Below are 13,615 nucleotides of genomic sequence, written 5' to 3'. Positions count from 1 at the left end.
TGGCGAAAATCGATATGGGATTGATATGCGAGTATGGGCAGTGCACTGATTAGTCAAAGACGAAACGTAAAAATAATCAATGGTATCTTCTTAAGAATGGCTCGGTATTTTTATTTTTTGTTCTGATTAAAATAGTCGTTTCAAAGCGATTTTCGGGTATCACCAACTTATATAACTTTTACTGAACTGAACAATGGAGAATTAGTATCCTTTTCCGTCACGAGATGGTGTAACTGTGATGTCGTTTTAGATCTTAAATTGACAGAATGTGAAAGAAACAAATTTTTCAAATATTTGGTTATGAAAAAATTGAATTAAGAACTTTTTTGTTGAAACTGCCAAGTAAACGAATCAACAATTGCAATATTGCAATTTTGTGATTAACGGGTTCTTCCATTTTTCGTTGGTAGATCTACAGGAGAAGGTAGCTCTACATTAGATCGTATGATCGCATCTACTCAGATAGCTCCCGGTGACGAAACTATCGTACTCTGACTGACAATAAGTTCTCAGGTGACGGAAACTCGAAGAAATGCGAACAGAATGTGTCACCACCACCGGGCAACTACAGCAGGCATGTGATGACGTGTGACCATTTGATGACCGCTAAAGAGCGTAACAGTTTTTAAAATGTCGACGACGGTACGGTGCGAGCGCGGAAAAGTTTTTTCACGAGTACTCTAAGAATGACGATTTCGGGGAATCGCGGATTTCACGATAAATGGTATCATAAATTGGTTCGAAGAACGTCTGTTGGTCGGAAGCGAAGATTCGAAAGTTTCCCGAGAACTTCTTGATTAAGGAAGCGATTTGAACCTGCCGAAAATCGAGTACATCTTTCGTTACCGTAAACTCTATGAATGTTGTACCTAGAAGAGTGTCTCGAAAAATGGCTTCTTCCTCACCTGAAGGGTCACGAGGGTACGACGATTTTCTGGTTGAATTTTGCATCATGCCACTAGACGAAGGATGTACTTGGATAGAAAATAATGTCGATTTCGTGCCAAAAGATCTGAACCCCACAAACACTCCGGAACTGCTCCCAATAAAAGAATACGAGGCAGTTGAGAAAAAGAACTTTCTAATACAAAATTAAATGAATAATGCCGAAACTAATTTTAACTAACTGAAAATTTAGTAATAATCGGATAACTCGAATTTTAGGAATAAATTTTATATGTGCGGATTTTAAACGGTACATTCTTTATTTGCAGGATAGTTCAATTAACAGTGCAAATTCGTTCATTGAACAAACTTGGCGGGTTCGACTCTTTTATTTTCTTTCTGAAACTCACTTTTTGTCTTCTTTGTGGTGTATATTTAGACAGCTAACAAAAGTACACTTAAATATCACAACAACACTTTAATCTGTTTCTTCCACCGTATAGTACATCGAATCGATAAAGCACTTGGTAAATTCACCTACAATCTCCCGATCTGGTACAGTTTGAGCCACGCCGTAAATTGCCATTTTACCTTCTACTGGTTTCTCAGGGTTTCTCATGATGAGCGCAACCTTCGATCGAACGTCGTTGATGAATTTGTCGGCTATGCCATCCTGCGTATGCATGTATGTCACGCAGATGTGAATTCTATTGGAGTGAGATGAAATTGATTGATTCCTGCCTAAAGTACCGTAAGTTTATGTGACTTACCCGGAGGGGAACTGAAGAGAATTCAGATTCCACCCAAGTGAATTCAGTTCAGCCGAAAGACGGAAAATATCGAAATCTTTCGATCCGATAGCGATGACACTAGTGGCGGGTGTTCCAAAAATGAATATATTATCGATCTTACGAAGCCTGTGAAATAAGTATTTAATTAGTCGTCCAGTGACTGATCGCAGCCAACAGAAAACTCACTGATTCTCGATGTATCGGCTAGTATCGATAATGCGTTTGGTTGTTTCAACATATCCATCGAATCCAAAATTCATCATCGTCGCCCAGGTAGCTGCGATAACACCTCCGGCACGAGACCCATTCACTGTTGGTGATCCGTAGACACCGCCGGGCCATTCCGTCGAAACTGTATATTGGTGATGTCGGTAGACTTTGTCCGAGTACAGGATAACCGACGAACCTTTTGGTGTGAATCCATACTAGAATGAAATCACTAGGTGGGATAATAATTCGTAGGAAAGCAGAAATTTTCTACCTTGTGAGTATCTGCCGATATGCTGGTCACACCATCCACACTGAAGTCAAACGGTGGTACCGGATAGCCGGCTCGCCTCATAAAGACAATCAGAAAACCTCCTAGACAAGCATCCACATGTACTGGAATGTTGTATTTTTTGCCTAATTTTGCGATTGCTACGATGTCGTCCATTGTTCCGTAAGGATAGTTCGGAGCGGATCCAACCAACATAATCGTGTTACTGTTGATGGCACGCTCCATCTTCTTAACATCAACTTTGGTGGAGGCAATAGCAATCGGCACCGTTTGAGTGTATATGCCTAAGTACTTGGCGGATTTATCAAAAGCAGTATGTGCAGTAACAGACAGCACCATATTCGGTTTCGTGATGCCCTTGACACTACGACCGTAGTCCCGGTAGGCTTTGCAGGCCATCATAATTGATTCGGTACCACCGGTGGTCATCGTGCCGCAAGCTTCTTTTGGGCCATTGAAAAGCGTCGCTGTCATTCGTACGACCTCAGCTTCCATTTTACAAATACCGGGGAAAACATCCGGATGCAGTGGGTTCGTGTAGGATGCCTTTCCATAAACCTGTGTAACAAGCTTAACTAGATCCTGATCGTAATAGTACACTGCACCAGAGATGAACCCTTCCTTCCACTTGTAGTGTCCGAGCGACAAGTAGTCGTCGACCTTCTGCAGGATTTGATCGTGATGGAGGCCATCGTTGGGCAGTACGGTTGTGAATTTTCCATACTGCGAAGCATCTCGCACAAAACTGTCATTGATTTGGTTGATCTCTGTTGTGATTTTACGTTGCACAGCGGGAACTTTACGAGCAAGTTGGAAAAATTTACGCCGGAGGCGTGAATAGATGCCTGCAACAGATTTAATGCACAAAGAAAAATTGGAATTCGAGATATTATTTTTGCTTATAATACATTCTATTTGTTTTTTCACTTACTTTCATCCTCATTCAGCAGTTCCCATAGCCAGACTGCCCCCAGCACTGTGGTAGTCGTTATGGCCACTATCTGCCAGGGTGCCTTTCCAGCGAAAACTCGATCAACTGGACCTGTGACCAATTGTAGGTGTGTCTTCAACAGCATTGTGAGTTTGTGAATGAACAAAGAGGAAAACTTGAGTTGCCAACCCGTGTGGTGCAGAACAGAAATAGAATCAAAAGCTGATAAGTTATTTTTCTTAGGTTGATAACAATTCGGTTGGTGGGTGATAGCAGCGATAGGAGACGGATTGCAACAGTACTTAATCCGCTCTTGAATATCAAATTCTAGTAAAAGGTAATCTGAATCGTTAAAGTCGATGTCTCATTGCTACACTTCAATGATCACTCTCGGTATTTCAACCGTTTAGCTTCATAGGCTTTATCTAACTACCGAACCACATTCAACAGATTACCTCTAGTTGTCTGTTTCCGAAACTAATAAAAACTTGATAAACAAATCAGTTCTACATTCACATAAAGACTGCTGAGCAATCATAAGAAACAGCCATAGCATCACTCGTAGTAGTGAGATAGGCAAACATAAACAAAGGAAAGTACCTCAACCTTGACAGCACGGCTGCCAGTTATTCAACTCAACAACCATTTCGATTTGGCTTGACGAGGAGTAGGATTTCTAACAAAATCGTTCGCAAAATACATTTAACCTCATTACGTTCAATTGACTTGATTTCCATACAAAATCACAGAGAACAGACATCGAAGCTAGTACAAACGATTCCAAAAAGCTGTGTTAAGGTTGTCTCAAATTAGGCCGATTCGACCTCCTCGGCACCGACTTTTCTCCGCTTCGTGAAGCTCAGTCATAAAAAACTACTATTCTAGATGATCACTTCAATTGTTTTTGACAATAAACATTTTTAAGAAACACTCGAAAATCGCTCCTCCTTATGTTAAATTTCTTCTGTTAAGCAAGAGAGTCAATTTATAAGGGAGGAGGAGAGCTACGGTGTGTTATTATCTAAAAGTTTCAAATTCATCTCATTTTGTTTGATAGTAGAAGAATAAGGATTGGTAATGATAGAGCTTAAAACCTTCGCGTAGATGGATTTTCAGCACTAAATATCCTCTAACCATCATCAACTAGCATCCAAATGTGAAAAGATACTGGGCATTTTTCCTTTCATCAGAACAGTTTTTGAAATAGTCGTTTCCATAAACTCAAGTGAGGTAGTAAATTTTCCTCGCTTAAATCACATTATTAAGCTAATCTAACAATTCTAATAATCTTAGCCAACGCTGCTTATCTAATCAATTGATAGGTCGCTATATTTAAATGTACCCCCAATGACGAACATTCTTCAGTATAAATAAAATGTTCAAAGTTATAGCTCTTCTGAGTGTACTAATAGCTGTCTGTCTAACTGCGGATGACGTGGTATGGCTCACTCAATTTACTTAATTGATGCGGATAAACTTATTGAAAAAATATTTCTTCTTCTAGGAGCGACCCATTGTCACAACCACCGTTGGGCAGGTTCAGGGCGTTACGGCAAGTTGTGGTTTGTTCTGTAGTTACTTCCAGTTCAATGGTATTCCGTTCGCGGAACCACCGGTAGGCGATTTACGTTTTCGCAATCCAGTTCCCCACGGTGGTTGGGACGGCGTTCGCGATACTTCTGAACACGGTTCAAACTGTCCTTCCATCAGTGTACTAAGTAACTATACGGGCAATGAAGATTGTCTATTTATCAATGTACATACGCAGAATCTGATAGGATTGCGCCCGGTTATGGTTTGGATTCATGGAGGTGCTTTTGTGCTTGGTTCGGGTGATTCCGATATGCACGGCCCAGATCATCTAATAACGGAGGATGTTGTAGTCGTTACATTCAACTATCGCATTGGGATTCTAGGGTTTTTTAGCACAGGAGACAGTCATGCTCAAGGTAATTGGGGCATGAAAGATTGCGTCGAAGCCTTGCGTTGGGTTCGAAACAATATTGCTGCTTTCGGTGGTGATCCCGACAATGTGACAATATTCGGAGAAAGCGCTGGTGGAGTAGCTGTACATTATCTGGTTCTATCTCCAATGGCTACAGGATTGTTCCATAAGGCAATAGCACAATCTGGAACGGCGTTAGTTCCATGGGGATTTCAATACAACCCACGAGAGATGGCTGTGAACATTGCAGATGCTTTTGGTTATCCTCATGAATCCGAAGAACTGACACGGCGTTTACGTTATACTCCTATAGGAGATTTCATAGCTCTTCAAAGAACTATCCGAGATATTCCACATCCAAGGGGCTTCAAACCGTTTGAATATGTTCCGAGTGCGGAACCCGTAAACTCCCCGGAAGCCACATTTTTCACTCAGCGTCCAATCGAAGTGCTACACTCTGGAAATTTCAATCATGTTCCATTTATAATTGGTTATACAGATGCAGAGAGCTTGTTCATGGTTCGCGAACATAACTTGGATTCAACTGTTTGGGATGAATACACTCAAAATCCACAGTTCTTTGTTCCACATTTTTGGAACATTCAAGCTGGCTCAGCAGATGCTCTCTCGGTTAGTCAGGTTTTCCGTGATTTCTATTGGCAAGACCAATCACTTGGTCCAGATATAATGCACGAATGGACCAAATTTCATACGGATCAGCAGTTTATATACGCAATTGACAAAACCATTCAATTAACTGCAGCGGCTAACTCGCAACCAACTTATTATTACCAGTTCAGCTTTGATGGTGCCTTGAATCTTATGAAACGCAGATTCCTTCTAACGGACTTCCCGGGAGCAATGCATGCTGATGAGTTGTTCTACATATGGTCGACAACCCGTCTTTCCATTTCCCCGATTCCTCCCAGTAACCATGCTCATACAGTTCGCCAGCGTATGGTTCGAATGTGGACAAACTTTGCTACGCAAGGTACCCCAACACCGACGGCGGATGCTGATTTGCAAAACATACATTGGTCGCCAATAAATGGGAATGATATGGCTTTCTTGGATATTGGTCATGATTTAGTAACCGGAAACCATCCAAATCAAGCACGTATGGAAGTTTGGCAGGATTTGGAAGAACGCTACGCAAATGATCCGTTCTACTATCCATATTCGTAGATTCGTGAACATTTTTTATTGATTTTAATATTTTGACAACCAAATTCATAAGCACATGGGTACGTGAAAAATAAAGCCTCATTTCTGTTCTATCGGCGAATTGTCAATAAACACTGGATCGTTTTGTTTTTCTTAATGATGAAATTTGAAGTACCATTTGATCAGCGTAATAAACAATTCCATGTATAATCCAAATCATAATCTTGAACGTTGGACGATATCTAGTATAGTTAGTTTATGGTTATCTACTATACGGTCTGTCTACATCCATTTTAAAGAGGAATTTTGAAAGTGCTCACTTCCAATTAGTTATCCCAATAAACATATCAGTGAGGTTTTCTCTCAAATCTTAGGGAAAAATACGTATGCTCAATTAGTTTATTGGTCGTTATTTAAAGTTGTTTCCACTTGAGAAAACTGAGAATGACTCAGGATAGTTTCATCGAGCAAACACTTTTCGCGAAACTATGTTGGGTTTGCTCTTAGTAACGGGGTTGTGAGAATCACAAACCCATCAGGTTCGAATCCGACTTGATTTTCAGTTCAACGACTTCGAAACTAGATTCGAAACTGATTCAAAAAACGGTTTTACAGCAGTTAAAGTGGAGTAAATGTTTAAAAATTTTATTCCAACACTGCCGTAAATGAGCCGCCAGTGTTCCGTATCTAAGACACCAACCATAAACTGACAATGAAACTATTGAGCGGCTGGTTTTGTATGAAAACCACACATCCCACGCTCGTCCGTCGTCACACCCTCCACAGGACACTCGACAACGTCGATCTACCGTTAGGAGTAAGCGTGTGCGTGTGTTTAACAGTAGCGGCTCCAGCACATGGTTTTTCCGACCCCACCCAGATCCTCATGCCATTCCTTTACACAACATTACAGTACCGACAAACTGTCGTCGCCACCGATTATGAAGGTAGTAGTAGTACGGGCGACCGTTTTCCACCGCGCAAGGAACACTGTTATCATTCCTGCTGCCATTGGGGTTGAGCGTGGTCGAAGGGGGGATTTTCGGGTGGAAAATCGATGGCCGCTCACGTACACAGTGGCAATCGTCGCGGAAATACAGTCGGGTGGTGTGTCAGCCCATTGAGCAGTGAAAATTTTCTCGCAGTTGCCGATTTGACGTTTAGCTTATAACAAGTTCTTGGAGCACTCGTAGTTTAATAGTAGACCCAGTAGTAGAAGCGACTGTTCTGAGTAGTATCATTTAGCTAGTGGTTAATAAATCCCAGGCCACCTCGATTTGGCCTTTCCACTACTTTGGATATGGACGGGTTTTCCAGCAATCAGTGATAGTTGTGTGCGCATTGATCCCGACGGAAAGAAAAATTGTGTTCCAAACTCTGTAGGCCATATTTCGGTTCTAGTGATTTTTCAAAGTGACCGTGTCGCAGCCAAACATTCAGACTCCTAAATATAGTGAATTTGATAGGAAAGAGTATGTAATAGTAACATCCATGTGTACTTAATGGTTTATATATAGCCCAAATAGATTGTTATTAAATCAATAATGCTCTGCTATTTGGGGAAACGGTGTTGCTAGAGGTGGTTGAAAACTCGGTGTTATTCTAGTTGAGGATTGGAAATGACATGGTTGAACAGGGAATCGTGTGCGTGTGTAAAGAAATTTAATTATATTGCTAAAAAATCCCGATTAAACATAGCCGAATGACATAATTGTGATAATTTTTAGTATGCCCACTTTCCTTCTGAAGTAGATATCAGTGTATGCGTGCGTCGTGCGTTCCGATACAGAAAACCGAAACAGCGCCCCTGTTTTGATGCGAAAAACAAGTCTACGACGAATCGAGGAAAAAAACAGAAAAGAAAATAATGCGATAAATCTGTTTCGCGAAATTGAATTATTTTTAAAAATATATGGACACTTCTGGCGAGGAGAGCTCAAATTTTACTGATTGCGGCATTCAGCACCTCATTCACAAGGGAAATTAGTCGGCGAACATATAGTTGTATGAGTTGTAGTTCTCGACCGGGAGGAATTCCATCGGTCGCCAGGCTTATCAATAATTCGACTGCTCCCCTATCTGCATAGGAAGGATGCCAAAATTCGTTCAACTGTCCACTCGCACGGGACAGCTGGTAGGAGAAACGTTGGAAATGCTGCTGCTGTAAGGTATGATGAATATGTGGATCAGAAATCAGATTTTTTTCACCGGTTTAAAATTTGTCAACATGTCTATTTCCTACCCATAGTTCAACCAGTTATCGTTGCCAGCCAACATTGCATAACGACCAACATTGCAGATATTCACTTTTAGAACTAAAGTCAAGGTCGCCGTTTTAGAATTTCCCTTTATTGCTCTGTTTGCGTATGCAAACTGATTTCCGTTTGTCATGCTTGAGGTTTTCGTGCTATTTGGGCATAGTTTGCCGACGATTTTGTTTCTGTTTTCTCCTCATAATGTGTCATGTTTATAGAACCGTTGCCAACATCTCGGAGCTGGCAGCATCGCGTAGCAACAACAAAAGCACTGAATCGTGTAATAAACCAAATCGATCGTAGTGTGCCACGATTGGCATAACGGGAGGTTCATGATCATTTATAAATAGAGATGTGTAATAAATACTGCTCCCAGTGTCAGCGTTCGGTGAGTTGGACAGCTCAGCTGTTGGCATTTGTCAACTGGATCGTATGTATACTAGCAAACGGATAGAAGACTGCAATTGAATTGCAACGTGATCTTGTCCGCTGGGTGTGACATCCTTCATAGTGTCTAATTGTATGGTACCAATAGTGACAATTTGAAAGAGTACCGTGGATCTCATTCAACCTTTCATTGATATTTATCGTCGCCGATGTGTGTTACCTTAATAACATTTCATTCATTCACTCAGTGGATTCCGTCCACTAAAATGCGAACATCTTTTCACTCAATAAACAAATAAACAAATGTATTTTGAATTTTTTGAATATTTTAAATCGTATTCACAATTCTTAATACTGTTTGTTAATAAATCGATTAAAGCAGAAAAGTTTTTTGTTCGGGATAATCATCGTTTCATGATAAACTGTTCAATAATGCAAAACCAATAATCAAAATGGAAAGTTTGGGAAGTTCAATACCTTCGTTGAACATATGACGATCCTAAACATAAAGCTTTGAGTTACTTGTATTTAATCTCTAAAATTCTCAAGACTACATCTAGGAGAAAGATCATGATGACCAAATTTGATTTTTTTTCTGGTAGAATCATGTTCTAGTGATTAGAAAAGTAGCTCTATTTTTATCACGAACATGACGGTAAATGTCACAGCATTTAAGTCAAGTGTTGGTGTTAATAACAAGCTTAAAATAAAATTATTAATAAACCAAACTGATAAAATTTTCTCCTAATTTAAAGTCGTAATTTTGAATTCTAAAGTAATTAGAAAAAAAAAACATTTTTTATTAGCACTATGTGCAGCAATTGCGAAAAAGCTAAATACATGGGATATTTCAAAAGAATCGGTAACCACGCTAATTCGGTTCTTCAATAGCTAGATGATATATAAGATACTCAAGCGAACACGGTGTTGCGCAGACAACAGATAATTTCACTAACACATAATGCAAAAGCGACAATCCAGCAAGTAATCGCATATACAATCCAGTCATCAGCTCACTGGACAAGCTACTTGTTTCATTCACAGTCTAACATCAACTAGGCAAAGAAATCTCGGTTAATTTTTAATCACTCTCTCTTTCGATTATTGTGATGTGATTAAAAAGATTTTCTTTGATATCACTATTCTGTTTGAAAGTCGAAAGTTTCGGGTATCATTTCATGCAAAGAGTTGAGTGATAAACGCGGAAACCGCTTGGTAATTAATAGAAGTGAAAGTAAACAAAGAGAAACTGTCACTTGCTTATACGCCCTTTTGAAAAATTAACCGAGAAATATTATGCAAAGCCTCCTATGCCGAACAAGAAGTTGACGTCATTTTGTGCAACTGGGATTGGTGGATGAAAACATAGGTCGATTCTAACCATTTTTTCAATAGTATGCTATTGAAATACTGAAACGACGTTGCCATATATATTTAAGTTAAACGTTTTCGAATCGATTGGTTGTTAAATTATATCAATCCATCAACAAATGGCTGAGTTATTAACGTTCAAAATTATGACGAAAAAAGGTTACGCGGCTATTTTTGAAACTTTTTTATTGACACCCGGCCCCGTATAGCGAAGAGTAAGGCATTTTTAATGCCAAAAGCGTAACTTCGGAATTCTGCGTAACAGAGTAAATCCGCGGAAATGCATGAAACGTCAAGATCTGGTGTAATCTCAAAAAAAAAAATCAAGTGCCTGAGAGTTGACTTAAAAACTTTTCGGGATAACACCACATCTGGAGGTTTTTTTTACATATATAAAACAAAACAAGAAATCCGGATAACTTTAAAAATTCGTAAAAAACAGCGTAAAAAATTGCATAAAAACCCGTGAAAAAAAGACCTTAGTGCACCTCGAAAAAGAAAAAAAAAACTTCAACAGCAAGTATTACTAAGCATTATATAAGCTATTGAAGGCCGAAATCGCTTCGAAACGTCTTCAGTGTTTACAAGACAATGCGTCGACAAAATAGAGCATCGCAATAGTGAAATCTTTAGGTTATTATTTTGGGAAGCTGCCAAGTGATTTGAAGCATGATTTTTATTTTCTAAAGGAATTCACCCAAAAGTTAATTTGCAGTTGTTGATTGAGGCAGTTATCAAGCGCTAGTTTGTAGAAATAATATAGGACGAATATGACTTTGGTATAAATGATAAAAATAAAGTGCTACGAAAATTGTATCAGCTGTAAAGAACCGTTATTCAGTTGACAAACTCATATAAACTTCCCAAACAAAGTTGATTTAAAATAAGCGTGTTTTAATTAGAAAAAAATTGTTTTAGATACTTTTGTTAAAAAATCTACTAAAACAATTATCAGATTATATACTGTTCCAATCTGGCATAACTGAAGAGCAGTATTTACGATAATCTTCACTTCGAATTTTCATGCTAATGATTAAACCGAAATGGTACTAATTTCCTCCATAAATTTAACTATATTTTTGCTTTCTATGGCCGCAGATATTGGTTCCAATTCCATTGAAATCCGTTGATTGCAAGCCGATTATAAAGCAAAACGATGTGGTGGCTCGGATGAGGAGAAGACTGTTGGTATAATTTTCCCGTATAAGCCCTATGAAAAAAAAAACATAGCCGAAGACGGATGTCGCCTTTATCTAGTAGGCCCTGAATAATTTAATTAAATTGTTTGTCAAAACTGAACGGGCTGCACGAGACACATACAAAGAAAGAAAAGTCCCTAACGAGGCGGAACTTCTTCCAATTGGTATTCAATATGCTGCCGAAATATTAGTTTAATGGGTTCCGTATCTTCGGTATGAACCGCACTCTATAGATAATATGCTCTGATTATGGAGTGAGCAAACATCCTTCCGGATGCCACAAGAGAAAAAAAAACCTTGGACCTTTGACAAGATTTGCGCTGTCGCCATCGGTCTGTTTGTCCTTTGCTTTTCGACGGTCAATTGTGCTCGTTTTGGGGATTTCCGTTGAAAGCTTCGAGCTGTAATTGGAAACCCGATTTAGTTGGAATCATCGAAGAATCCTTACAAAGTCTACTATCGATTTGTACACTCAATTTGGTATGTATATCAACATTTACAGTTGAATTATATAATATTGACTTTTTTCTTTCACTCCGACGACTCTTACGGGTTCCAGTTCAATGACCCCCGTCATCACCGCACATCTGAACGGTGTTTGTCTATGATGACAGTCCTTTACATAAAAGTCGCCGTAGTCATTACCAGCCAGCCAGCTTCCGCCACATCTGTCCCCGCGCGGGCGGGTCTCTCTCTGTGTGTGTGTAGTTATTTTCATTCATTTTCAGTCGCTTCATAAGTGCATGGCTTTTTATGGCAGGATGTTCAGGACCATCGACACCGACGGGACGATGCCAGGTTGGTGATGGGTTACTCCGGCAGAAATTCACTTTTCATCACTAATGTATTCAGTCTACACAGTTTCACAGTTCGGTGTCAAGATGATTTTGGCGATTTTTGTAGATTTTAATGAAAATCGATCGGTGGCTTGGGAGCTTCAATGATGTGTAAAGTGACAGGGGACTTTCGGTAGGTTGAAATATTTATTTGGATGGATGGATTTGTTTGCTTTCTGTTTGTATTCACAGTATTTGCAATGTATAATAAAAACTATAGAATTTGTACCCACGAGACATTGTTGATGTTTGCGCTTTTAACCATGGAAGTAATCTGCCAAGTTTTTCGCAATTGAAGGGCTATGATATCTTTAAGCTTTACACTAATAAGTTAGATACTTTATTCCATTGGATCTGCTATATATTCGAATGAAATTGAATGTTTGATTCTCGCAGAGAATGAATTCGGTCCGGCACTTATATATATCCGGCATCTCCTAGTAATAACTCGAAATGTATTACTAGGAGATGCAATGTATGACTTCAAAGGGAAGCGAATTATTCGAATGTATAAAATCCTTCGATAATATAGCAAAAATACTACTGTGGAATTCACAAAAACAACTGTTCATTGAATAGAAATAGGAAAGTTTGTTCGGACTTAATCTAACAAACTCCAAAAATCCTGTTTACCCTGTAGTATGTATGAAACTGTAAAACTTTTTCTTTGAACCTATAAGTTTGTGAAAATCGATTTGGCCATCTTGAAGGAAATTCAGTGAGACCTTTTTGCAGTTTTTAATCACCATTTCCAATTCTTTCGAAACATTCAGATGACCGGTATATCTGAAGTTGATGTGTTTGCCAGCAACAAATATGACCTAAAAATTGGAACAGTTTTGAACCTAGTTAAACCTGGACTTACTATCTCATGCTCTATTTCGATTAAATCAATTCTAACAAACGAAGCGAACCTGCGTTCCCGTTACTTTTGCATATGTAGGTCAAGCTAAACAGAATGAATCAGCAGCATAGAACATGTAGTAGGATTATTACTTTTATTATTATTATTGACATCATTACACCACCGGCACGGTATTATTGCATTACCGGATGTGAAAATTTCATATTCCAATAAATTTGAATTCATTGACATTCGTTTATTCTCTCGGTCGCACTTATCATAAAATAGCTAAAATTTTTATCAACCGCAGCACCGTCTTTTACCAATATTACACATTAGTAGCAGACATCCGTAACCGTTTCGATTTCTTTTCGATATTGTCTTTCTATATGGCGATCTGAAAACTTTGACACTCATCGCCCTGTAACTCCGGAACCGGAAGTTGGATCCGGATGAAATTTAACAGTAGGTTTAAATATATTATGAGCTTTAATTCAAATTAAGATAT

The 13,615-nt window shown here is 39.1% G+C and overlaps 3 protein-coding genes across 4 annotated transcripts in view; 2 read left to right on the top strand and 1 right to left on the bottom strand.

Annotated features, from left to right (window-relative positions):
- Positions 1–1,186: 1,186 nt before the first annotated feature.
- Positions 1,187–3,679, bottom strand: LOC131432022 (sphingosine-1-phosphate lyase-like). Its single transcript, XM_058598056.1, has 6 exons — positions 3,562–3,679; positions 3,107–3,281; positions 2,158–3,020; positions 1,863–2,101; positions 1,656–1,802; positions 1,187–1,592 (listed from the first exon to the last, which is right to left on the bottom strand). The coding sequence occupies exons 2-6, from the start codon at positions 3,249–3,251 to the stop codon at positions 1,364–1,366; spliced, it is 1,623 nt and encodes a 540-aa protein (XP_058454039.1). The 5' UTR covers positions 3,252–3,281; positions 3,562–3,679; the 3' UTR covers positions 1,187–1,363.
- An 802-nt stretch (positions 3,680–4,481) lies between these two features.
- LOC131432015 (juvenile hormone esterase-like) lies at positions 4,482–6,351 on the top strand. Its single transcript, XM_058598042.1, has 2 exons — positions 4,482–4,544; positions 4,611–6,351. The coding sequence occupies exons 1-2, from the start codon at positions 4,482–4,484 to the stop codon at positions 6,234–6,236; spliced, it is 1,689 nt and encodes a 562-aa protein (XP_058454025.1). The 3' UTR covers positions 6,237–6,351.
- Positions 6,352–7,346: 995 nt separating this feature from the next.
- Positions 7,347–13,615, top strand: part of LOC131431979 (tubby-related protein 4-like) — a 54,360-nt gene continuing 48,091 nt past the window's right edge. For both annotated transcript variants that reach the window (XM_058597994.1, XM_058597987.1), the window contains exon 1: positions 7,347–8,383. The gene's annotated coding sequence lies outside the window, so the exon portion shown is untranslated. The remainder of the gene's footprint in view (positions 8,384–13,615) is intronic.

This window comes from Malaya genurostris, chromosome 1, assembly GCF_030247185.1.
Source record: "Malaya genurostris strain Urasoe2022 chromosome 1, Malgen_1.1, whole genome shotgun sequence".
Lineage (NCBI taxonomy): Eukaryota > Metazoa > Arthropoda > Insecta > Diptera > Culicidae > Malaya > Malaya genurostris.
The sequence above is the reverse complement of the archived record's forward strand: the minus strand, read 5'-3'. Positions and strand labels throughout refer to the sequence as shown.